The sequence below is a fragment of the Alligator mississippiensis genome, chromosome 1, assembly GCF_030867095.1.
Source record: "Alligator mississippiensis isolate rAllMis1 chromosome 1, rAllMis1, whole genome shotgun sequence".
Classification (NCBI taxonomy): Eukaryota; Metazoa; Chordata; order Crocodylia; family Alligatoridae; genus Alligator; species Alligator mississippiensis.
In genome coordinates, this window is record NC_081824.1 from 441,069,965 (window position 1) to 441,096,047 (window position 26,083).

General features: G+C 47.0%; 1 protein-coding gene and 1 long non-coding RNA gene across 2 annotated transcripts in view; one reads left to right on the forward strand and one right to left on the reverse strand.

Moving 5' to 3' along the window:
* DYNC2H1 (dynein cytoplasmic 2 heavy chain 1) overlaps window positions 1-26,083 on the reverse strand; it is a 430,672-nt gene that overhangs the window by 376,168 nt on the left and 28,421 nt on the right. Inside the window, exons 16-24 of the mRNA XM_006271584.4 lie at window positions 19,443-19,582; window positions 19,124-19,352; window positions 18,460-18,587; window positions 17,438-17,553; window positions 9,949-10,076; window positions 8,439-8,588; window positions 6,988-7,193; window positions 6,157-6,312; window positions 743-857 (exon numbers count right to left, since the gene is read on the reverse strand). Of these exons, the coding sequence (XP_006271646.1) occupies window positions 743-857; window positions 6,157-6,312; window positions 6,988-7,193; window positions 8,439-8,588; window positions 9,949-10,076; window positions 17,438-17,553; window positions 18,460-18,587; window positions 19,124-19,352; window positions 19,443-19,582 (1,368 nt within the window). The remainder of the gene's footprint in view (window positions 1-742; window positions 858-6,156; window positions 6,313-6,987; window positions 7,194-8,438; window positions 8,589-9,948; window positions 10,077-17,437; window positions 17,554-18,459; window positions 18,588-19,123; window positions 19,353-19,442; window positions 19,583-26,083) is intronic.
* LOC109281853 (uncharacterized) overlaps window positions 1-26,083 on the forward strand; it is a 46,397-nt gene that overhangs the window by 17,327 nt on the left and 2,987 nt on the right. The window contains exon 2 of the long non-coding RNA XR_002088646.2: window positions 7,447-7,744. This is a non-coding gene — a long non-coding RNA (uncharacterized LOC109281853). The remainder of the gene's footprint in view (window positions 1-7,446; window positions 7,745-26,083) is intronic.

The window sequence follows — 26,083 nt, forward strand, 5'->3', positions numbered from 1 at the left end:
TGTGGTGTTAAGTTGTATTGCACACATGGTTTTTAAAAGGGTCCCCATGCAGCAAGATGTTTAAAACCCACATGGGCACACAGCTTTTAAAGATCCTAGCATGCCCAGAGTTCAGGATCAAGGAACCACTTCCCAAATCCAGGATTCAATGTACTTTAACATCTAAAAAACAAGCACCAGAACCTTTAAAAATTGTGTATGCAGCCTAGCTGCACCCATGATTTTTAGACACCGAGGCTCCTAGGGACCATGATCCATTCCCCGATCCCAGGATCCCAATATGCCAGCCCATAGGAGGACCTGCACCCTGGACTCTCTGTGCTAGTAGTGGTGTGATTGGGATCTGATCCTCAGTCCCAACAATCACTCCTCCTGTTATGCACATGTGGCATGGCAAAAGGGATAATTACGGGGAATTGAGGATCAGATCTCATTATGCTATTAAATGGACATCTGCCAGGATCCTAAAACATACTGCTAAACAGAGTGATAAAAACTGTAATGACTGATCTTTTCATTATAAGTCATTTGGATATGCTTCAAAAATAGGTGACATGTTGAAGCATGGTTTAAAGTGAGTTTTATTTTCTCAAATAAAAATGATAATAGCAAATAATAATGATAAACTTACTGCATTTGAAAATATCCACCAAGCTCCATTTTACACAGTTGCCATGGTGACATATTTTCCAGTAATACCAGGATTAATTTTAATATATTCAAAATTTAATGAAGTTCTTACTTTGTATTTGTCCACTTCTTTTTGCAACTTCACAGTCATGATAGTGTGTTCTTCCATCTTCCTCAGCTTGTCATGCCAGTTAAACAAAAATTCTTCAAACAAATAAGTTTTACTCCTGAAAAAAAAAATTACAAAAGGCTACATGTGACAGAGCAATTTTGGTGCTCTGTCACTTTAAGGGTTGAGAGCAGGCAGCCGGAAACTGCAGGCCAGCCCTGTTGAGGCGACCATTTTAGATCCTGGCTCTCTAGGCAGAAACAGCAGTTTGTTGCAAGCAGCCAAAGGAGCAACAATACCTGGCTGAGCTGCTGCTCACAGAACACTTTGGTGGTAAGGGAGGAACTACGGGGATGGCAGGACATTTCTACAGACCCAGTGGGGGTCCAAATCCCCAGGAAGAAGATTTCAGCCAAGTTAAAACAAGGCCAAGCCTAGGGGGGCTAACAGCTGGTAGGCCTACAAAGGGTCTAGGCAAACCCAGGAGTAGCAGAGGGCTCTCTGATGGGACCCACAAGGAACCCCTCTCTGGAGTATGGGCATCAGCAGCTGCTAGGTTGTCTCTCTGATCCCTCGCACTGGTCAATACAAGAAGGCTAGGGCCAAAGGGCAATTAAGCTCAACACAAGAGGCAGGCCAGGGCCACTGTGAGCTATCTGGCACCCCAACTAGCCTGAAGGCAGGGTCAGAGCCTGTAAGGGCTGAAGGTCCCCGTTATGGGGGGAGAGGGGAGCAGGGATGGGAAACACATCACAGCTGAAGAGGGTAGAGGTCAGCCAGCATACAGACTGTTATAAGATTAGAATGAGGCCAGAGTGAGAGCTGGACTCAATAACAGAGAGAACCCAAGGACAGCATACAGGAGCTGTAATGAGGGAGCTAGACCAGGGCAGGTAGGCCTGCTTGGTCCTGGGTAAAACCTAAAACTGCACCCTGCCAGGATAGGGTGGTCTGGTGGAGCTGTCCATGGTGGGACAGTCCCCCAGAAATGCCACGCCAGTTACCTCCCCGGTGAAAGGCAGGTAGGGACGCCTGATAACCCAAGCCCCCACCATTCATTGGGTGATGAAGACCAGAGGGTAGTGGGACCAGGCATGCCTAGGGAGAGGCACCTGAGCCCATGAGGGTGTAAGACCCTGAAGCCCCCCAACATAGGGGAGGAGTATGGACCCCAGTGAGGGGGGGCAAAGTAGGTACCCCAGTGAAGGGATGGAGTGTGTGGTGTTACAAGCCAGAGATTGGCAGAGTGCCCACAGGGTGAAAAAGTTGAGGCCTCAGAGAGGGGGCATGTGTAGAGGCCCCAGGAAGGGGACAGTTAGGCCCAGGTAAGTCCTCGAATGCCTGAGGCCACAAGTGTACCTGAGGCCGAATGGGCAAGCAACTGGCCCTAATCAAAGAGGAAGAGTTATGAGCTACCCAGAGAAGGCTGTGGGTCAAAGCTCCATCCAGGGCCAGGGAAACTGGCTGGTCCCCATTCAGACGAGGGTCATGGGAGAGGCCCGAGAGGCTGATACCCATAAGATCAGCCCAGGTAAGTATCAAAGAACCTATTAGACAGGAGAATAGGGGCAATCTAGGGGTAGTCACCAGGAGAATTAAATGTATATATACAAAGGAGCATGGGAGAAAAGCAAGAGGATCTAGAACTCTTGCTTGCAAGCAATAACTTTGACCTAGTGGGTCTAATGGAAACCTGGTGGGACTCTACTCATGACTGGGTAATAGGAATAGAGGGCTTTAGGTTGTACAGGAGAGACAGAGAAGGGAAAAAAGGAGTGGCTGTTGCTCTCTGTGTCAAAGAACAGTACACATCTTCCCTAATCAGATTAGGATCAGAGGATGGACAAGCAGAGACTCTTTGGGTTAGGATCCAAGGGGGTCGGGGGAAAGGGACTTGGTGATGGGGGTCTACTACAGGCCTCCACATCAGGAGGATGAGCTAGACAGGGAATTTTCCAGGCAGTGATCAGAGGCTGTGCAGTCTAGAGACATGGTAGTCATTGGGGACCTTAACTACCCAGACACATGCTGGGAGGAACAGTCAGCTAGATCTAACCACTCATGCAGGTTCTTAACCTGCACTCAGGACCTCCACTTAACACAGGAGGTAAGGAGTCCCACCAGGGGTAATGCCTTGCTCGACTTGGTGTTGGCCACAGGGGATGACCTGGTGGGGGACTTGTAGATTCAAGGCAACTTAGGGGACAGCAATCACCAGATGATAAAATTCACTATCCAGAGAAGGGCGGGCAGGACACAGGTGCTAAACTTTAAAAAGGCTGACTTTAATAGGCTCGGGGGATTGGTTAGCAGGGTACTAGGAACCAAGATCCTAGATGTTTTGGGGATCCAGGAGGGGTGGTCATTCCTTAAGAATACCATTCTTTGGGCTCAGAGTGAGACAATTCCATGGCAAAGAAAAGGGGGCAAAGGGGCCAGGAAGCCCCTTTGGCTAACCAGTCATCCAGGATACCTTAAGGGCAAAAAAAAGTACAGGAAGTGGAAGCAAGGGGTAGCTAGCAAGGAGGAGAACACTTCCTTGGCCCACAGTCAGTCAGGAAGGCCAAGGCAGCTCTAGAACTCAGGCTAGCAGCAGGGATTAAGGACAGTAAAAAATCCTTCTTTAGATACGCTGGGAGCAAAAAGAGGGTGCAGGGTAGCATAGGACCCTTACAGGATGGGCAGGGGGGCTTAGTGACACATAGCAGGAACAAGGCAGAGCTCTTCAATGAGTTTTTTGCCTCTGTCTTCTTAAATAGGAATCTAGAAAACGTCGGACAACATCGAGAGGGTCCAGAGGAGGACCACTCGCATGATCAGGGGGGCAGCATGGCCGGTCCTATTAGGATAGGCTATGGGATCTGAACCTGTTCACCCTCCACAAGAGAAGGCTAAGAGGGGATCTGCTGGCTGTCTATAAGCTGGCCAAGGGAGACCAGCAGGCAATGGGAGAGTCCCTGTTCCCCCAAGCACTACCAGGAGTAACAAGGAACAACAGCCGTAAGCTTGACAGAGCAGATTCAGGCTGGATGTCAGGAGGGACTACTTCACAGTCAGGGCAGCTAGGATCTGGAACCAACTTCCAAGGGAAGTGGTCCTCGCTCCTACCCTGGGGGTCTTTAAGAGAAGGCTAGACAGACACTTTGCCAGGGTCATCTGACCCCAGCATTCTTTCCTGCCTGTGGCAGGGGGTCAGACGTGATGATCTGCTTAGGTCCCTTCCTACCCTACTAACTATGAAACTAGACAAACCCTCAATATGCATCATGGACATCAACAAGGGGAACATCAGCCGACCAACGGTCAGTACCAATACAGTAAAAGGACACTTGGAGGGACTGGACATGTTCAAATCACCAGGACTGGAGAAACTTCACCCATGGGTAATGAAGGAATTAGCAAGTGTCATAGCTGAACCACTAGCAAGGATATATGAGCGCTCATGGTGCTCAGGTCAGGTCCCAGAGAATTGGAAGGGGGCCAATGTCGTCCCAATCTTTAAGAAAGGGAGAAAGGAGGATCCGGGGAACTATAGACTGGTCAGCCTTACCTCTATCCTGGGGAAATCCTAGAAAAAATTATCAAGGAACATATCTGTGGGAGCCTGCTAGCTAATGTGATGAGGAGGGGCAACCAAACATGGGTTTATAGCAGGCAGGTCCTGCCTGACTAACCTAGCTTCTTTTTACGATAAGGCCATCAAATGTTTAGATGCAGAAGTTGAGGTGGATGTTATCTATCTGGACTTTAAGAAGGCCTTTGACATGGTATCCCATACCATCCTCAATAATAAACTGAGGAGATTTGCCATGGATGATTATAAAGTAGAATGGGTAGCAAACTGACTCAGGGGTCACACTCAGAGGGTGGTGGTGGATGGGTCAGTGTCAACCTGGAAAGATGTGTGCAGTGGAGTCCCTCAAGGCTCAGTTCTGGGGCTGGTGCTGTTCAACATCTTCATCAGTGATCTGGATGAGGGGGTGGGAAGCACCCTGTCCAAATTTGCGGATGACACTAAAATATGAGGTGAAGCTAACACCCTGGAAAGGAGGAACCAGATACAGGCTGACCTCAACAGGTTGGGGAATTGGGCAGAGAACAACAGGATGCAATTCAGTAAGGACACATGCAACGTGCTGCATCAAGGGAGGAAAAACTGCCATCATACCTACAGGCTGGGGGGCAACCTTCTCAGCACCACTGAGGCAGAAAGAGATCTTAGAGTCACTGTTAACTCCAGGATGAACATGAGTTGTCAATATGATGAAGTAGTTGGCAGAGCTAATCGCACCCTGTCGCGCATCCATAGGTGGTTCACAAACAGATCCAGGGAGGTGGTTTTCTGTCTCTACGCGGCACTAGTCAGGCCGCAGCTGGAGTACTGTGTCCAGTTCTGGACACCACAGTTCAAGTGGGATGTGGACAACCTGGAGAGGGTCCAAAGAAGAGCCACTCATCTGATTGGAGGCCTGCAGGGAAGGCCTTACGAGGAAAAGCTAAGGGACCTTAGCCTTTTCAGCCTGTCCAAGAGAAGGTTGAGAGGGGACCTTGTGGCAACGTACAAATTCATAAGGGGGGGAGCGACACAAAGTAGGCAATGATCTGTTTACCAGGACACCCCCTGGAATAAGAAGGAACAATGGCCATAAGCTATTGGAGAGTAGGTTTAGACTGGACATTAGAAAAAAGTTCTTCATGGTCAGGGTTGCCAGGATCTGAAGTGGGCTTCCAAGGGAGGTGATGCTCGCCCCATCCTTGGGGGTCTTCAAGAGGAGACTGGATAGGCACTTGGCTAGAATCACATGATCCCAGGTTTGGTGACCCTTTTTTTGCCTGCCAGGGGCAGGGGGTTGGACTAGATGGCCCACTGAGGTCCCTTCCGACCCTGGAATCTATGAGCCAGGGCCAGGCAAGGAGTGTGTGTAGGCAAGCCTGATGGCCTACAAGAGCCACTGAAGGAAGCAGGGCAGGCTGAGTGCGGCCCTGTGTGGGGCAATATGCAAAAGGCCCAGTGAGAATGGGAGGAGTATGAGAGACCCAGTGAGAGCAGGTGGTATTAGCGAGGCCCTTTGCGGTGGAGAGAAAGGAGAAATGTGTGAGGCCTAGCAAGGGGCTGATTTTGGCCCGGCCTCAAGCTGAAGCAAACAGCAACTCAAGGATGACATCTGCAAGGCCTGGGACAGGGTAAGGGCAGATTGGAGTCATGTGTACAGCCCTAGACATCAGGGTATTAAAACAGGCAGCCTCCTGCTTATTGCGACTCCAGTTTACTTTACATCAAAGGTGTGGAAGGCGAGACCAGGCAGACTGCCCTGGACAGGCGGGTACTGTGACTGGGAGATTGCCCCATCACACTACAATACAGTATTTCAATAAGCAATAAACACATATATAAAAGCTTAAAAACAAAACCATACCTAAAAGTAATCCAGTCTTCCTTGGCTTTTTCCTGAAAACCTTGATGAAACTCTTCATAAAGTGTCCATACTTCTGCGCAGCTTTCAATATCCTTGCATACAGTTTTTGCCAAGGAGAAATCCGGCTCTTCTATTTCAAAATGATGGCAATCCTCACTAAAAAAAGATCACTTTATTAGCATATCATTCTATATTAGAGCTGTAATCCTAGAGATTCTGCCACACATGCTTAACTTTGGCCACATAAGTACATTTATTTTATTGCAGAACACATTTTCTCATATTCCCTCCTAGGAGACAAGTTCCACATACAAAAACGTTCCTTAGTATGCATAAATTTATTTTTCCTCCTTTTGTATTAAGAAAAGTTAACTGCTTTTCCTCACAAGATTAAGATTTTTTCTTCTCTATAGGTTGTATCTTATTAAAAAAAAAAAAAAAAAAAAAACACATAGCTTAAAGTGCATAGACTCAATCCAGAAGGGTTCTTCCATGTAAAATAAACACTTGAAGTTTAAACAATGAATTGTAATTAAAGGAAAATGGGATTTATAATTATCTGTTGAGATTATATTTAATTGTTAGTCTACATCTTCTCACCTGTCTAAAAGCTGAAGTTAAACAATTTTACTGCAAAGCATGCATAAATTAATATAAATAATACATACAAAGAAATAGGCTGGCCAAGTTCTTTGGGGAGATGTGATATCTTTTATTAAACCAACTGAGTAGACTTAGACTTAGTTGGTCTAAAAGACATCACATCTACCCAAAGAACCTGGCCTGCCTATGTCTATGGCTACAACCAAAAATACGAAGAAGTAAACATACATCAATTTGTTCTTTGTGACTTCAAGTTCATCAAATTCAGTTTTTTTTTCTTTTATTATCTGAGCACTTTTCTCAAGCATATCCCGATGGCCTGTTTCAATGACATCATCACTAGGTTTTAACTGATCCCAACGAGCTTTAAACTTTTCCAGTTCTTGAAGATATACATTAACATGGGCCATCACATCTCCTTTCATCACTTCAATCTAGAAACCAAAAGAATTTTTAAAATAAAATGTATTCCTCAATAATTTATATATACAAACTATATCTAGTCAAAATTGAAATAACCAAGTCTTTCAACTCATTGCAAATATTTTAAAAATATCTAATCTTTATCACATTTTTTTTTCAAAAAGGAGTAAAGGTGTTACACAAACATAAAAAATATTTTTTAAATTTGAGGTTCTCTCAAGGATATAGGTTTTCTGATCTGATATTGTATCACTATCTCCACAGCAATTTTATGAACAATTTGCCTCGGCCTACTGTCTTGAACTGCGGGGCCCAGAACCAGACACAGTACTCCGGGTAAGGCTTTACTAGTACTGGTGATAATGACTACCATTTTAAAATCAACGAGAGATTCTGAGTGCCAGCGATTCTCCTGCAACCAGCAACACACAGGTCAACTGTAAATGCCTAAATGAAAACTCACCAACTTCACTGGGGCTCCATATGAGTACAGCAGTCTATCTTCATTCTATCTGTTATAAAACTAGTGCTATTTTTTAGGAGTTTTGCAACAATTAAAATGGTAGGTATCAATATTTCTTTTTAAAGCAGTAAGTGACAAACATGCTAAATCTGTACTACTCTATTCTTTTCAACTATAGTCTTTTCAATTAATAAAAGGAAACCCTTAAAGAGAACAGACATTTATAATAGCAGTGCTACAAACATCCTGGGTAGCACAACAAAAAGCTACAGTTCAGACATGCACACTGTCTGTAGTGCAACCGAAAATGGCAGATCTGCCACATAAATGTTTCTCATTCAAAGAGGAACTTGTTAGTAACTGGACATTTTGTAGCACCATACATAACATCTGTCTAGTTGCATATAGTGCTACAGGAGTCCCTTGGAACCCCAGCATCCCAGAGTGCTCAGCTCTCCCATTCCCCATCCAAGGGAGAAGAAGGAAGAGTACACAGGTACCAGGAGAAAACAGCTGCAGCTCTGCTTACAGGAAGTGGCTGTTACAAACTCACTCATTTGAGAGCCAGACCTCTAGCATTCTTACCTGACACTGGTCATCTTTAAAACAGTCTAAATGGTATTTCCTTAAAGCCTCTTGCTCATCTTTTAAATCTGTAGCTACTATTGAGATGGCACATTTGGGGGTTTTCATGCAGCAAAAAACAAAACAAAACAAAAACAAAACAAAAAAACAACGTACCTCCAGAACAATATTAATGTATTTAGGTAAATAACTAAACCCTCAGTCTCACCTGGTCTTTAATCATGAGTTGGTGACTTTCCATCATTAATTCAAACTTATCCCATGTAGCTCTCAGGTTGCTCATTGTATCTAAACCCCCACCAGCCACTGTCCGCAAAAGCTTGTTTTTACCTTCAGCTTCTTGAAACCTGAGAAAAATCTAATTTAAAACAGATTTTTATATAAGGATAAAAGATTGCATAAAATTTTGCATTTTAGTGAATTTATTTCAGTAAGCGCTCAACAGTCACCACTGATCAAAACCACTCTACAATGTACCGTATTTCCTCGAGTCTAAGTTACGGGCCTTTTTCCCCATTTAACATGGGAGGAAAGCCCTCTGTCTTAGGATCGAGTATGAGGGCAGTGGGAAGGTGGCGGGGGGGAGGGAGCGTGCAGCTGCTGTGGCTCAGGCTCCAGCCCCTACTCAGGGTTGGGGCCACAGCTGCAGCTGCTGCCTAACCCCCACCACTACCACCTCTGTACCCCATTACCTCCCCCCTACAGCCTCTTCTCCACACACCCCCACCTACGTAGCCTCTGCCCTCTTCTTGCCCCTATCCTTCTCCCCACCTTATCCTTGTTCCACAGGCTCCATCCACACTTCAACCTGGGGCACTAAGCAATGGCCCCAGCCCAGCCCCATGGAAGTGCCATTCAGTCTACATAGCTGCTACAAAGGCTGGGCTGAGGCCATGGTCAGTGCCCCAAACTATAAGGGGATAGAGCCTGTCAGCGTGGAGCAAGGGGAGAGAGGGAGGGAAGCAGAAAGCAGTCTGGGAGGAGGGAAGCAGAGGCTGCAGAAGGAAGGAAAAGGGCAGAAGCAGAAGCTGGGAGGTAACAAGGAAGCAGACATAAGCAGGGGCAAGCTATTAAGCAGGGGCAAGCAGGGGCAGGCCATGTCACCTGCTCCCCATACCACCTGCCCCCCCTGCAGCAGTGCGGGAATGAATTTAAAAACAATACTCCGATAATAAAATTCCATACGTGGAAAATTGTAACAAATTTATAAAGAAATCTAATTACTGGAGATGTAATCTTAAATTTAGGATCATCTTATATCCACGTAAATACAGTGGTGCATTTTTTTTAAGTTAATTGTGCTCATATACACAAAAGAATTAAATCAAGCATGAAGCAAGATACAGCAACTGCAAGCCTTGATCCTGAAGTCTGATCTATATTTGCGAATGCTATTCTGAATCAGTCAGCTTACAAAATCTCTAATGGAGAGATCCATTCACATGGATTTGAGAGCAGAAAGAGAAATACAACTCAAAATCAACATTATTAATAAATTTACTGATGACTGGTTCTGCAGAACCTGCAAGTGCATGCAACATTGGTAGCTGAAGCAGCAGATACAAGAGGGCACTAAATCCTCCCTTCATTTAAAAAAAAAAAAAAATGTATGGTTTTAATTAGCAGAGCCCTGTAATACTATTCGCTGTCTCTAGGCATAGACAAAAACACATTTTATCTGCTTTTGAACAGTGGTTTATGATGAAATAAAGGCTTACCTCTTCCTTTTTTTCTTGCAATTTTTTATACTTTAAATTATCTTCTGCTAGCTCCTCTACACTATGGGGCCTAACTATTAATGCTTCCATTGCATCAGTTAGAAATGAAGAAACGTCATGTAGATGAGCTATGTAGAGAAAATTTGAAAAAATATATTACACACAAAAAATAATAAAAATCTTAAGGTCACAGAAATACTCCATGCTAAATTGTCACGGTCATGAATCATGATCCGGGGATAGGGCATTAACCTTGCTTTATCAAAATCTCCCACTAAAGCTGAGCCAGTGAACAGCCAGAAATGCAAGAACTATGTGGCTATGGAAAACAAACAAGACAGAATATGATTCTGCAACCCATTGATTAGGTACTCCCAAGGATTACCTTAATGGTCTAAATTCTGTCCAAACCCCATTTAGGTAGGATCAATCTAAAGTGTTGGTCAGATTCAAAAAAGGAGTCATATACCCAAACAGAATTTAGGCAGATTTTAGGCCCATACATCCAAAAGTGCAATCCAAAGCCCTGGCAGATGTTATACTTATGGCACAATTAACATGTTAATCATGCCATAAACTGCAACATGCCAAACATTCAGCAAATTTATGGAATGAAAAAGGCAAACAAGTCACATAAAAGTTCCATATATAATGCAGAACCTCTTTGTAGCTTGTTTGTATCAAACCTTAATTTGAAAATGTGAGATGTAGCATTGGTGTGGTTTTAAATGTCTTTGTATGCCAAGTCTATGGACTATCCAGCACAGAAACATTTAAAGCCATGCTGTGCAGCCAATACTGAATCTATAGCAACCACACCTGGGGACCCAGGCTCCCCAGTGCCCAGTTGCATTCATTCCAGCTCTGAAGGAACAGGGTTGGGGCACATACACCTGAGCACTGTGGAGCCCTCCAGTCTCCAGCTGGAGGTCCATAGTCCCAAGCTGCATGCTTTCACTGAGAACCAGGAAATCCCTGGAGGCAGCCCCAGGCCACAGTTCTGAGACCTGGGGCTCTCCCCTGCCAACTGGAAGCAGCCCCAGATACCAGCTTCGGGACTTGGGGATGCTCTTCACCTGATCCCTGGAGGCAGCCCCAGCTCCCAAGTCCAAAACCAGGGCTTTCTCCTGCCCATTCTCTGGAAGAAGCCCCTGTTCCAAATTTGGGATTTGAGGATTCTCCTTGTCCACTGAAAATCAAGGATGAGGGAACCAGATCCCTAATACCAACTGCATCAACACTACTGGCACATGAGGAACTCACCGTGAGGATCTAGGTCCCCCATGCCAGGCTTTGCCATCTTCAGTCATGTGACTGGGATCTCAGGAATTATATCCCTAATCCCCAAAATTGTGCATCTTGCCATGCACAACTGGCATGGCAAGACATGTAAGTTTGGAGATCGGGCATACCATTCCTCACATACCAACTTTACAATGATTGTAATATCTGCCAGAGGCCCAGAAGTCGGAGTAATAGCATCACTAAAAAGTAGGGCTTCAAAGGAACCTCAGGAGGTCACCTAATTCAATCACCTACTCAAGGCATAATCAACCCTGTATAGCCAACCTAGTGTTTATCTAACCCAGGGGCCAAATCCGGCATATAGAGCTGTGTAATCTGAAGCATGGGCCTCTGCAATGATCCAGAAATCTGATGGGAAGGGCAGCATTAATGGCCACTCCCCTGTTGCCAAATGTCCAGACTCATGAGGCTGGGGAGTCCTGTGAGCCAGATAATGAGGCCCTGTGTGCCAGACCATGACTAGGTCTGGGTGCTCTGGGTCAGGCCAGTGCAGTCAGTTTTGGGCGTGCAGGGTTGGGTTAGTATGCAGCCAAGTCTAGGCACACAGGGCTGGTCTGGCATGTGGCTGGATCCAGGCACATAGGGTCAGTCCAGTGCACTGGACTGCACCCACAAACTGCCCTCATGCTACAACCCCACACAGGATCCAGTCCCATGCCACTCATATATGTTCAACGGGGCCAGAAGTTTGAGCACCACTGGTTTTATCTGTACTTAAAAACTTCCAAGGATGAAAATTCCACGACCTATTTAGATAATCTTTTCCAATGCTTAACCATCCATATAATGAGAAAGTTCTTCCTAATATCCAACCTAAATTTCCCTTGCTTCCAGTTAAGACCATTGCTCCTGTCCCCAAGTGCCCATCCACTTTATAACTACCCTTCAAGTATTTGAAGACTGTTATCAAATCGTCCCTCCATCTTCTCTTTTCCTAAGCAGAGAAAGTTCTTCCGACCTTTTCTTATGTCATCTTTCCTAGATCTCTAATTATGTTTGTTGCTCTCTGCTGGATTCTTTCTAATTTTTCCACATTTTTCTTGGAGTGTGATGCCCAAAACTGGAACGGTACTCCAGGGGAGTTCTTACCAGAGCTGAATAGAGCATCATTTGACTTTCAAGTGATATTCCTGTCATGCTACTAGTCTTTTTTGCAACAGGAGAATAATTTTGTTTTAGAGCCCACTCTAACCCCTGTGTCCTTTTTGGCAGCACTGCAGCCTCATTAGTCATCCCCCAGTTTGTGACTATGCATGAATGTCATTGCTCCATCTCAGGTGCAGAACTTTGAACTCCTCCATTTGGGATTTCATTCATAAATTCTGGACCATTTTTCCAGTTCATCAAGGTCATCCTGAATCTTAATCCGATCCTCCAAAGTTTTGACAACTTCACCTAGTTTCATCATCCACAAATCTGCCAGGTATACAGTCAATCCCATCCTCAAAATTATTAATGAAGATGTAAAACTATCTATCTGACTCAGTGCTCACCTATACTTACTAGGGCCAAAATTCACAAATGTATTCAGGTGCCTTACTCCTATTTCAGTTCCTTATCTCCCAGTAATTACACTGGGAAATTAGATTACTAAATAACTTTGTAAATCTATCTCTCAGTACCTCCCTTTTTGCTTATACATCTCCATAAACCCTTGTACTTCTACTTCTCTTATTGCCCAGAATTGCCCCTGCCTGAACAATGGGGTGCCAGCTCCTGCCTGAGTTCAAATGAGATGCAGAAACAGAGCAGAACAATACATAAACCCTCAGAGAGGTCCAATTCTAATCCCTGCTCCCAGGATTATCCATGTGTGTGCGTGCGCATGTCTGTGTCTGCATCATGCATGCACACGTGTGCATGCACATATGTATTTCGGGGTATAGGTTGTAGCTGTGTTGGTCCAAGCATACAAGGAGACAAGGTTCTTTGGGTAAATCTGATATTTTATTAGACCAAATCAAATAGTTGTAAAAAATTCTTCTTTGCAAGCTTTCAGGCACAAACACCCTTCATCAGGCTAAGGAAGCATCTGCCTAACGTCTGACTCCCCAGCTACCTCTCCACTATTTACCAGCTATAGGTTTCCCTCACAGTTTTGCCAACCACAGTTCTGAGTATCCGTGCTTAATATTCTATATACCATTTTGGCTACCACGGTATACAGTATTGAGTAATCACGGTTTTCTGTGGCCACGCACCAGCCTGCCACCTGCCACTTTTCCCATAAGCCTTTCGTCTTGCCAACAACAGTTTTGCCAACCACGGGAATTTTCAGGAACCTAACCCCAGCGGTTGGCAAGGGAAAACCGTACATTCATTCCCCAACCCCCTGCCCAACCTGTCTCTCACCCATTGACTCCTTAATTTACATTGTCGCTGACTAGCTTTCTTGCATACATACCAGCCTCTGGCTTCTTTACTATTCCATCCAGGAAGAGCACACACCAACTGCAGATGCTTCCTCAGCCTGACTAAGGGTGTTTGTGCCTGGAAGGTTGCAAAGAAGAATTGTTTCCAACTATTTGAGTAGGTCTAATAAAAGATATCCGATTTACCCAAAGAACCTTGTCTGCACATATGTATGCATTTTAATGTAATGACTTTTTCATGTGCAATGTATTATCAGCCTTGGAAGCAGAGACAGTCTTCCAATTCTACACCCAAATGCCCTAAGGTGAGGGAGTAAGAAAAGTGAAAGTTTTATGAACTTTTTTCAGTTCTTTGACAGAACAGTTAAAGAGGATTCTAGGATTTAGATCCTGTCTCTGTGGAGGTACTTCCCTGCAGACCTGACTCAGATCCCTAAACTCCAGAGAAGCACATGATTTTAAATACCTTCCCATGCTGGTTTCTTCCATTTGGTTAGGTTGGTCAACTCCTCAAACAGTATGCACAGTTTTTGAAACTCCCTTCTAAGACACCTAGCTCTCCCTCTGAACTTTATAGAAGTCTGGGCCAGGTGGCCCCTTAGAGAGGAGCTGATCCAGTTAGACACCAAGGCTAGGGACAGACATTACAAATAAACTGGTTTAAGTGACCACAAACTAGTTTAAACCTGTAACAGAGCAGACATTCAGTGCACATAAACCAGTTTCAAAATGGCCAAAACTAGTTTGAGATAAACCTGGGTGAATGTAGTATCAGATTTAAATGATTGAGCTCAAACCGGTTTATGCAATGTCTGTCCCAGGCCCCCTCCTGGTTTAAACTTAAACCAGAGTCCCCCAACATCCTGTCTGGGCTGGACTCACTGCTCCAGTGGAGCAGGGCTGGCCCCATGCCTCTGCTCCCCAGCTGAGCAGGGACAGGGGTCTAGCCAGAGAGGGGTTTAATTCCCACCTCCCTGTCCCACCTGAAAGGACAAGAGCCAGGTCTGCCAGGTGCACCCCGCCTCACCACGCCTGCAGCTGCAGCAGCAAGCCAGCATGGCCCTTGAGGCAGAGGCAGTAGGGAGTGGGATTATTCCCTCCCTACCCGCACTGCCCCCGGGGGACCACAGCCAGGTCCACCCGCCCCAAATGCCGCCACTGCCACTCACTACCTGCTTGGGGCAGGCGGAATAATCCCACTCCGCCAGACACTGGAGGTGGGGAGAATAGCCACCATCCCCACCGCACCTCCTTCCTCCCACCCATCTAAGGGGCCCTCCTAACCAGCATCTCGCTGCACCCCTGTCCAGCCGCTGCAGCAGCAAGAGGGCAGGGCCCTTGATGGGGACAGCAGACCCTGACATAGGGTGAGGGAGCGTGAGCCAGTTCTCAGTGCAGGGCCCCACTGCAGAGCTGACAGAGCTGCAGTGGACTGCACATGGCAGCACCAGGGCTTGGAGGGGGCCAGATACCTCCAAGCCACTGCTGCTGCCACTGCCAAACCATAGTCTGCAGCAGCTTTCCTCGCACCACAGCGTGGCCCCCTGCTGGGAAGAGGCTTGTGCTTGGGGAAACCATGACAGAGGCTGCTGCCCCCATCATGGTCACATCCTCCATGCCACGCCAGCAGCCAGGCGGGGGTGGGGACAGGGCCAGATGCCAGCGGGCAGGGCCCCTTAGGCGGGGGGCAGGGAGCAGGGTTATTTCTCCCCTCTGCCCCCGGGGCACCACAGCAGGTTTTGCCTGCCCTAAATGCCATTGCCACTGGAGCAAGCGATGGAATAAGCCCCTTCCACAAGATGCTGGAGGAAGTGGGGGGGGGAAGGACGAGGCTTATTCTGCCACTTTCCCCAGGCACAGAGCAAGCGGTAGCAGCAATGGCTGGGACAGGCAGACCCTGCTGTGGTGCCCCGGAGGCAGAGGACGGAATAACCCTGGTTCCTGCTCCCCGCCTAAGGGGCCCTGCTTGCTGGTGTCTGGCCCTGCCCCTGCCTGGCCACTGGAGCAGCAAGAGGAGAGCGACCATGATGTAGGCAGCAGCCCCCATCATGGTTTCCCCAAGCACAAGCCTCTTCCCAGCGGGGAAAAATGCTGCGGACTGCAGTGGTGCTGCATGGGGCTCTGGCCCTCTCCAGACTCCAGTGTTACCATGCACAATCCACCACAGCTCTGCCCACGCTGCAGCGTTCCCTCCCCACACCCGCTGGGAAGCGGCTTGCGCTCCCCAACACTATAACAGGGCCTGCTGCCTGGATCAAGGGCCCTGTCCTCTCGCCACTGCAGTGGCAGCGCATGGGCACAGCCAGAGGCCAGGCGGCAGAGCCCCTTAGGCAGTAGGCAGGGAAAGGGGTTATTCCCCTCCCACTGGCAGCCGGTGGAAGGGGCTTATTCTGCCACTTGCCCCAAGCAGGGAGCAATTGGAGCAGTCAGGGCAGCAGACCCAGTTGCAGTCCCCTGGGGGCAGTTGGGGTAGAGTGGCGAATAACACCTTCCTGCCCCCTCTGCCTCGGGGGCCATGCTGAGGGGGTAGCGCCCAGCAGACCCAGCTCGGGTCCCTGCCAGTGGGACAAGGGTTGGGGAATTAAACCCCTCTCTGACCAGAACAGCCCAGGCTACTGCCCAGGCTGGCCACACCCCCAGGACAGCTTCCCTGCAGCCCAGGGCATGGTCTAGCACCTCCTGGCACCTGGTCTCAGCAACTGCAGGCATGTGCCCACATTCTCTCATTCCACAAGGAATGTCTGTGCTGTTACAAATTGGTTTAACCTAGGCAGGTTTGAGTTACCTGCAAAGACTGAATCAGTTCAGGCTCCAGATTTCTGAATGTCTGTCCCTAACCTAAGGCCGCATTCAGATGTGCATGGACATGTGTATGTGGTGCCACAGACCCACCTGCAGCGCCACATACCGCACATGCAGGCATGCCCCGTGCTGCTACCTTGCAGCATGGGTGAGGGGTTTTGACCCTGGGAAATCCTGAGGTCAAGATAACCCAAAGCAAAAAAAAAACAGGGTGGTGCATGTGGCAGCAGCACTCCCTGACCAAGACTGGAGCCTGGCTGGTTGGAGCTATATTCCAACTGCAGGCCAGGCTCCCAGCTGCAGGAAGTGCTGCAGCTGCAGCTCCCTAAGGCCCCCAGGACGCCAGCCTCCCCCACCCCACCCAGGGTAACCTGCCACGTGCCACAGCGCAGGTGTCATGGGCATTCCCTAGGGGAAACAAACGGCTGCACTCATCTGGACATGGCCTAAGGTGCCATCCTGCCCTGCCTTCTACCTGACTTCAGACTAACATGACTAACTACCTTCCTATAATTTATATGAACTCAATATACTTATCTCTGGTTTGAGATTCTACACTCAAAGTCAGCTGCCTAAAACTTACGAACCTAACTTCCAGGTATCTAAGGGCTTCACCGGCTCTCGCTGAGAAAGTAACTCTACTACTCAATATGATGCTAGCAAAGAATTTCAAAAATGTAAATAAAATCTCATTTCTCAAATCACCATATCTCCCTAGTAATCATCTCCAGAATAGGAACAAAGAGGATAAATTCATACAGATTGGGTTACTGCTGGAATAGCTATGACCAAATTAAATTTACCAGATCTAATAAAGAGCAAATAGGTGAACAAGAAGATACACATTTACTTCAAATGCCCCTAATTGAAACTAATAATAAACCACTTTTTCCGCATAATAATTTTTCAATTTCATTATTCCAAATAATAAATGATTTGAATAAATAAAAGAGTTACTACATGTCACCAGATACAACAACATTTAAATACTACGCATCAAAATCATTTACCTTGTATGGACTTTCTCAAAGAAAGGACAAGAACATCATACAACTTCTGGATAAAATCATCAATCACTGTCTTCACAGGGTTACAATTAACAATTAAGCAGTCTATCTTGATGGTGCTTCAAGATTTAGTATGATAGATTCCAAAACATACAAGACAAAAGTTAAAGATGAAAAGTAATATTTCCATTATGATACAAAGTAAATGTAAAATGTAAAAAAGAGTAAAAAATGGTAAATGTCATTAACTAAATATTTTTAACATTTTGCAGCATAATATTCTAAAAAGAAAAGAACGTTCTATATAAAAGATCCATAAATAAATGTTGTGGTTTAATAACTGTACATTCACACATTAACTTACATTATTAACACATTTTCAAAGACCACAGCCTTTATACAGGCAAATGCGTGCATGCATGCGTGTGCGCGCACACACACACACACACACACACACACACACACACAATTTTAACGGTAGCTGTGACAGATTAAGGCCCTCATCCTACAAATACTTAGACATATGCTTAATTCTGCACATTTATAGTGTCACTGCAGTCAAAAGGACTACTTCTACTTAAAGTTAAATACATATTGATGGAACACTAAGAATTAAGGGCATAATCCTAAAAATACTTAGGCATAAGCTTTTGCAAAGTCCCTAAGCACTTATTACAGGCACAGGAGTGAATCGGTGGGTGCTACCAGCAGTAGGCAATGTATCTGGTAGGATCAGGTCCTGTCTTACTGTCTTCAAAGCTCTCATGAAATCTATGGGGGCCTTTTAAATTATTTTGGTAGGAGATGGAGTCAAGCAAAAAGTTCTGTAACAGCACAGCAAATTATAATACCAATCTGACAAAGAGAGAGTTAAATATATGAAAATATATTGATGTTAAAAAGAGTATTGAAACTGCACCTATTTTTTCATATGAAAAGAAGATATCTATTACACTATTGCACTATAGTAATTGGCCAATAAATAACCCACTGTTCAAAGATAAAAATGGGTAGCTATACTGTACCTTGGAAGGCGTTCTGCTTCTTTGCCTCTTACTTTTAATGCTTTAAAGTTTTTTTCCCAGTCCTGTTCACTAGAAAGATGCTTTTCCACCAGAATTTCCATATCTACTTGTCCAAATACAACCCATTCCTTTTCAACATTGTATATTAGTATATAAAAAAGAAAAAAGGAATTTTAAAATAACAAATAACCACTTTGCATTAATGTTAAAACAAAGATTATACTTTTTATTGTATTCTCAAACTAATTTATTTAAATATGTGCCCTTTTTCAATTTAACAATTTTGATCATAACATCGAGAAGTTCTGTTTTTATAAAAGATATTTAGCATTAGTCAGTACCCAGTTAGAAGTTACAGACTGGTATGATATGCCCACACTTTCTAAAGATGATGTAAAACATATCTTGGACAAGAAGAAGCAAGTCTCAGAGATATCAAAATTTAAAAATGAAATGCCAGATGCATAAGTGTTTTGTTGAATATGGAAACATTTCCTCATATGCCTAAGGTCAAACACTTTCTCATGTGTTTTGTTAAATCAAGGCTATAGAGCCAAGAGAGTAACAAAAAAGTCAAAGCTCAGGTATTTCTAAAATGGTTGTCCATGAAAATGTAAATAATTCTAAAAGAAATAATTTAACTCAATCATAAAACTGTAAAGACCTTAAATTGATTTGAAACTTCTCCCAATCTTCTGAACAAATCCTCTGCTTTACTGAAAGTGGTCAGAAATCCACTTGCGTTCCTCTCAGTCATAACAGCAAAGATAGATTCTTCTTCTGTTTCACTCACTCCCCTAAACTGGTTTGGAATGGAGATGAATCTCTTCATTTCTCTGTAGTATCTAGCTCGTACTTCTTCAAAAGGAGGTCTGAATTGCAATCTTCCTTGTCTAGATGTGGAACAAGTTACATCAAATTGAAATGTTCAGCAGATTTCCAGCAAGAGCACCTTTCCAGTAGAAAAAAAAAAATCATCTTACTTGAAAGTTAAATCAATATTGATTTCTGTTAGATTCTCATTGAGTGCCTCTAAACCCATTTGATATTGATGCTCCAGGGCTTTGTAGAGTTGATGATTCCAGTGTTGTCTCCATGCTTTCATGTCACATGAATGAACACCCTAAAATTTAAGAACATTCACTTAGTTTACATACCCTTCCCTTAGGGGTGCACCATTAAAAGATTTTTTTGGCTAATACCGATGGGCAATTATTAACCAGCCATATTGGCCAATATTCATCCAATAACCAATATATTGCCCGGCAACTTGGAGAGCAGTGTCTGGCTGGTAATTCTCGGGGGGCGGGGGGGGGGGGGGGGGGGGGGGGGGGCGGAAGCAGTTCAAGGCCACCATGGTGAGGGAGGGAATGGGGCAGGGGCTGGCCAGCCAGGGCAGGCCACAAGATGGAGCTGCAGGCAGCTCATCTGGGGGTTGTGGGGAGATGGGAAGGTGGGGGCAGCTCCATGCCATTGCATGCACCTCCAGGGGAGGCATGGGGGTCATGTTCCCCCCAATATTTATGTGCAGGGTGAGGGCAGGCTGCCCACTGTGGGCTCAGGTCCAGGGGCTGTGCCAGCCTCTTCCTGGCAGGGGGGCTAGGCCAGGATTGTGCTCAAGGCAGGCAGGGGCAGTGCTGGTAGATGGGGTTATAGGGGAGCTACAGGGAATTTTGGGGTGACTGTAAGCCCACCCATTAGCCCCCCCCTCCCAGCATCACTGCCACCTGCCCTGCCCCCACCTGCCCCAAGCACAGCCCCAGCCCAGCCCCCACCGGGAAGAGACTAGTGTAGCCCCTGGCCCCAAGCCTATACCAGGCAGCCCGCCCTCACCCCACATACAAATCCAGGAGGTACATGATCCCCATGCCTCCCCTGGGGGTGTACACAGTGGCAGGGAGCTGTGTGTCCCCCCCACCACCACCCCCGGATGAGCCACCCAAGGCTCCGTCTTGTGCCCTGCCCTACCCCTGGCTGAGCAGCATCCACCCCTGCTCATGCCCCAGTCCCAGCCCCACTCCCTCCCTCAGTGTGGGGGCCTCAATCTGCCCCCCCATACACACACCTCTTCCCTCCCCCGATCCCTTCCCCCGCCAACATACCTCTTCCTCCCCCCGCCCCTTCCCGCCACCACAGACTTACCGGCCAGACACTGCTCTCCAAGTTGCCCAGCTGCATTCCTGGCCATGTGCATGCTGTGGCTGTGCATATGCACGCGGCACTTATTGGTAGCAATATTGGCTACGCTGGCCAAAGAAAGCTGATTGCCGATAGTGTCAATTTTCCTTTTATCAGTGCCGATCCAATGCGGACCAATATAATCGATAAAAGGATATACTTTCCCACAAAGCAAAATTAGACAATAGAACTCACTGCTAGAATGCACTGAGGACAATAACTTAGTGAGATCCAAACAGAGAGGTGTTTATTTGGATAATAATACTGAGAGTTATAACACCTAATGCAAACATAAAATTGGACAGAACAGAAAAATCTCATGTTTCAAGGCCAAGCTTCATTCAAGATAAAATTGGGGCACACTATCCAAAAACTGTCTACTATGAAAGTTCTGCACTTTCTTCTGATGCATATAGGATTTGTTGCTGTCAAATAAGGTGCTAAACCAGATGTATCACAATGCCAAATCCCCTCTTCCTAGAATTTGGGACCCTAGCTTTAAACATGTTTTAGAAAACAAATGTGCAGTTTCAAAAATTAGTTTCAGCTAACAAATAAACTATTACATGTTATCTCTGAGCAAAGAAGCCAGTAACAAAAGAAGGTGTCTACAGAAGAAAGAACATACTGACAGAAATGATTAAAGAGAATTTTACTGTAATTTCTTATCTCATGAGAAAGCCCAAATTAATATCATATACTTCCACTCAGTAAAAGAACTTCATAAACCAGTCACTTGTAAAGCAATGCAGTTTTTCAAAGGACAACATAAATCAAAAAGAAATAAGAAGCTTTCTTCAGGTAATTCTCTTTGCTAGCAGCTTCTTACCTCATTTATCAGAAACGTTTAATGGCTTACTTTTGGGGAAACCAGAGGTATTGCAACGTTGGTGCTGGAGGCTTTAAGACTAATCTGTGCCCTACAGCTCAGTCTCCCAGAAGAGCTCTTCCAAAGCTGCAAAAACACTCCAGCAGTTAAGAAAGCAACTTGAAATTGTATCAAATAGCCTTAAGGCAATTCTCCATCTCCTTTTAGAGAAAAATTTTAATTTGTTACAAATCACACTCGATATTTTACCAGAGGACCACAGAGAATTGAATGAGAAAAGAAGCTGCTAGCAGAAGAAAAGTTTCAGAGGGAAAAAGTCTCATTGTGCTAGACAGCTTTTGTCTGTATGCAGTAACAACTGGAAACCAGCAAGCTATGTTTCACACAACAGGGAGAATAGGATTAAGCAGAATTAATAAGATTAATGTAAAATCTACCACAGAAAATAAAAGCTTTGTAATTTAATGAACCTCTCTGAGGTCCTTCTTGTACCCCTCTTGCGCTGACTCTTTTGGTCTTGGGTATTAGTGGTGTGGCTTTAACAGGAGAAATGGACAGTGGTCTCACTACTACATAACCTATTCTTATGGAAAGTAGATGACTTGAGGTCAATTACCCTCAAGGGGTGCATCTAGATGAGTGCGCACGTACCTGTTGCAGCATCTCAAAGCAGTTTGAGATGCTGCAAGAGGCACGCTGGGAACAAAAAAAATGTTCTGTGCTGCATATTTGCAGCACAGGCTCTAAATTTGATACCTGGAAATCCAGGTATCAAAAAACAAACAAACAAACAAACAAAAACCACCCCACGGAAAAAAGTAGTGCTCCTGGAGCATGCCCTAAAGCAACCAGAGGCAAGGTCCTCCAAAGAGATGCTCTGGCAGGTGGCCAGGCCATCTCTATGGCTGCCCCTTGTCCCAGTGATTCAGCACACTGCCTCAGTGTGCAGAGCAAACAGGAGTGGGGCAAGGCTGCAGCGTGACCCGGATCCAGGCTCTGTCCCAGGTAAGTAGAGACTAGGGGTGGTCAGGACTGGAGGTGGGGGGCCGTGAGGGTGTGGGGGACTACGTGTGGGTGGTGGGCTGCTCCGGAGGGGTGGGTCTCTTGCCTGCCCCCTGAATGGCGCACAGCCCCCCTGCAGCAGCAGTGGATATCAGAGTGCTCAGGGCCCTCCTGGCAGAGCTACCCCGCGGCAGTGCAGCACAGCGCAGCCCTGGCTGCCTGGCACCTGGCACCGCCTGTATCACATTGCACGGGCCTGGCTTGACTTAGCCAGGGGCCATGCATCTTCAGGCAGGACTGGGCCACTCTTGTCACCCGGGGTCCCGACACCACTTGCAGGGGCTGCGCATTGGGCCAGGACCGGTCTTGCCTCCGAGTACCCAACGTGCTGTTGGGCTGAGCAGGTTACATGGAGACAGGACCTGGCGCGATGCGTGGCCCCTGTGAGTGGTGCCAGAAGCCTGGGTGACAGCCAGAGCTGCCCGGTGCTGCCCAAAGGTGCATGACCCCAGGCCAGGCCAGGCCAGGCCAGGCCAGGTCCACTCAATGGTGGAAGACGTATACTTCTCCTTAACATAAAGGCGGGGGTGGAGGAGGGGAACACTGAGGCATTGTGGGTCAGGATCTAGGGGGGGCCAGGGGAAAAGGACTTGGTTGTGGGGGTCTACTACAGGCCTCCTCAACAGGATCAAGAGCTAGACAATGTATTCTCCAGGCAGCTAGCAGAAGCCACACAGGCGAGGGAGGCGGTGGTCATAGGTGATCTAAACTACCCAGATATCTGTTGGGAGGAGCAGACAGCCAAAACAAGCTGCTCATGGAGGTTCTTACACTGTGTGCAGGACCTCCACCTAACCCAGGTGGTGTCTAGTCCCACCAGGGGTAGTGCCTTGCTTGACCTGGTCTTAGCAACAGAGGATGATCTCGTGGGGAACATGTGAGTTCATGGTAGCCTGGGAGATAGTGACCATCACTCGGTCAAGTTCACTATTCAGTGAAGGGTGGGTAAAGTAACTAGTGGGGCTAAGGTGTTGGGACTTCAGAAGGGCCAACTTTAGCAAGCTTAGAAGGCTAGTTAGTGAGGGGATGCGACTCAAGAACACAGAGCATACGGGGGTCCAGGAGGGTTGGAGGTATCTCAAGGGAGTGATCCTTGGGGCACAAAAAGGAGTCTATCCCATTATGTAGGAAGAGAGATAAGGGGGCAAAAAAGCCCCCTTGGCTGAACAGGGAACTCCAGGGAAGTCTGGGGGCAAAGAAAGAGATGTATAGGCAATGGAAGCAGGGAGCAGCCACCAAAGAGGAATATATCTCCCTGGCACGCTATTGCAGGGAATCAGTTAGACAGGCCAAGGTGGGGCTTGAGCTCAGGCTGGCTTCAACAATCAAGGACAATAAAAAGTCCTTCTTCAGGTATATAGCGGACAAAAGGAAAGCTCAGAGCAACATAGGGCCCCTGCAGCACAAATCAGGACAGTTGGTGGTTGACGCAGGGAAAAAAGCAGAGCTCTTCAATGAGTTCTTCACTTCAGTATTTCTATGTACCAACCAAGCCAATTCCCCAACCTCGATCATTGACGGATGTCCACATGGCACCAGTCTGCCTACGGTTAGTTCTGAAATAGTTAAGGAGCTCCTGGAGGAGCTGGATGGGTACAAGTCAGCAGGCCTGGATGACCTCCATCCACGGCTGCTGAAAGAATTGGCCAGTGTCATAGCTGAGCCGCTGGCACAGCTGTTCGAGCACTCATGGTGCTCCGGCCAGGTCCCTGAGGACTGGAGAAGGGCCAATGTGGTGCCCATTTTCAAGAAAGGGAGAAGGGATGAGCTGGGTAACTTTAGACCAGTCAGTCTTACCTCTATTCCTGGGAAAATGCTAGAGAAAATGATCAAAGAACACATTTGTGCAGGCCCAGCAGGGCAAACGATGCTGAGGGGAAATCAGCACGGGTTTCTCACAGGTAGATCCTGCCTGACAAACCTTGTAGCCTTCTATGACCAGGTCACACATTGCCTGGATGCGGGTGTCGAGGTTGATGTCATCTTCCTGGACTTTAGGAAGGCCTTCGACACAGTTTCACACCCTATCCTCATTGGGAAGCTAGCAGACTGTGGAGTAGACACCTACACGGTCAGGTGGGTGGCCAACTGGCTTAGGGACCGCACCCAGAGAGTGGCGGTGGATGGTTCCTTCTCGGCCTGGAGGGAGGTGGGCAGTGGGGTCCTGCAAGGTTCGGTCCTTGAACCGATATTATTCAATATCTTCATCAGCGATTTGGACGAGGGCGTGGAGAGTACCCTCTCCAAGTTCGCTGAGGATGCCAAGTTATGGGGCAAAGTTAGTACACCGGAGGGCAGGGAGCAGATTCAGGCTGACCTGGACAGGTTGGATCAATGGGCAGAGAGAAATAGGATGCAATTTAATAAAGATAAATGTAAGGTACTCCACCTGGGAAGGAGGAACCCCCAGCACACCTATAGGTTGGGGAGTGTCCTTCTCAGCAGCTCAGAGGCAGAGAGGGATCTTGGAGTCATAACTGACTCCAAGATGAATATGAGCCAGCAATGTAACGAGGCCATCAACAAGGCCAATCGCACCTTGTCGTGCATTAGCAGGTGCATGACTAATAGATCAAAGGAGGTGATGCTCCCCCTCTATGCGGCACTGGTCAGGCTGCAGTTGGAGTACTGTGTCCAGTTGTGGGCACCGCACTTCAAGAGGGACACGGGGAATCTCGAGAGGGTCCAGAGGAGGGCCACTCACATGATTAGTGGCCTTCGTGATAGACCCTATGGAGGGAGGCTGAGAGAGCTGAATCTCTTCAGCCTTCACAAGAGACGGCTGAGGGGAGATCTTGTGGCCGCCTATAAACTTATTAGGGGAGGCCAACAGGGAATAGGGGAAGCTGTGTTTACTAGGGCGTCCCAGGGAGTGACTAGGAATAACGGGTGTAAACTAGTTGAGAGTGGATTTAGGTTAGATATTAGGAAGAAATTTTTCACAGTAAGGGTGGCCAGGATCCGGAATGGGCTTCCAAGAGAGCTGGTGCTATCACCTAGCTTGGAGGTCTTCAAGAGGAGGCTAGATAGTCACCTGGCTGGGGTCATCTGACCTCGGTCCTCTTTCCTGCCAGGGGCAGGGGGTCAGACACGATGATCCATTGTGGTCCCTTCTGATTCTACAATCTATGAATCTATGTGATATATAGGTGGTGCTGGGTACCAGGTGGCTGTGCTGCCCCACACTATTGAGGAGCTCGGTCAGGAGAGCCCTGAGTGCCCTGACAGCCACTGCTGCTGCAGGGAGGCTGTGTGCTGGGGGGGGGGGGGGGGGGGGGGGGGGGCAGGTGGGGGACCCACCCCTTCCAAGAAGCCCACCACCCACATAGTCCCCCACACCTCCGAACTACCCCCAAAAAGGACCCACTCGCATACCCAGCCACAAACCCCACACCCCCCAAACCCTCGCAGAAGCCCCAAATTCCCCCCACAAACCTCACCCCCACAGACCCTATACCCACCTATAAACTCCACCCCAAATCCCATATCCCCACCACAGATGACACCCTGTGTGCCCAGCCACCAAACAGGATAGGCTGGGACCTGCTGGCAGGA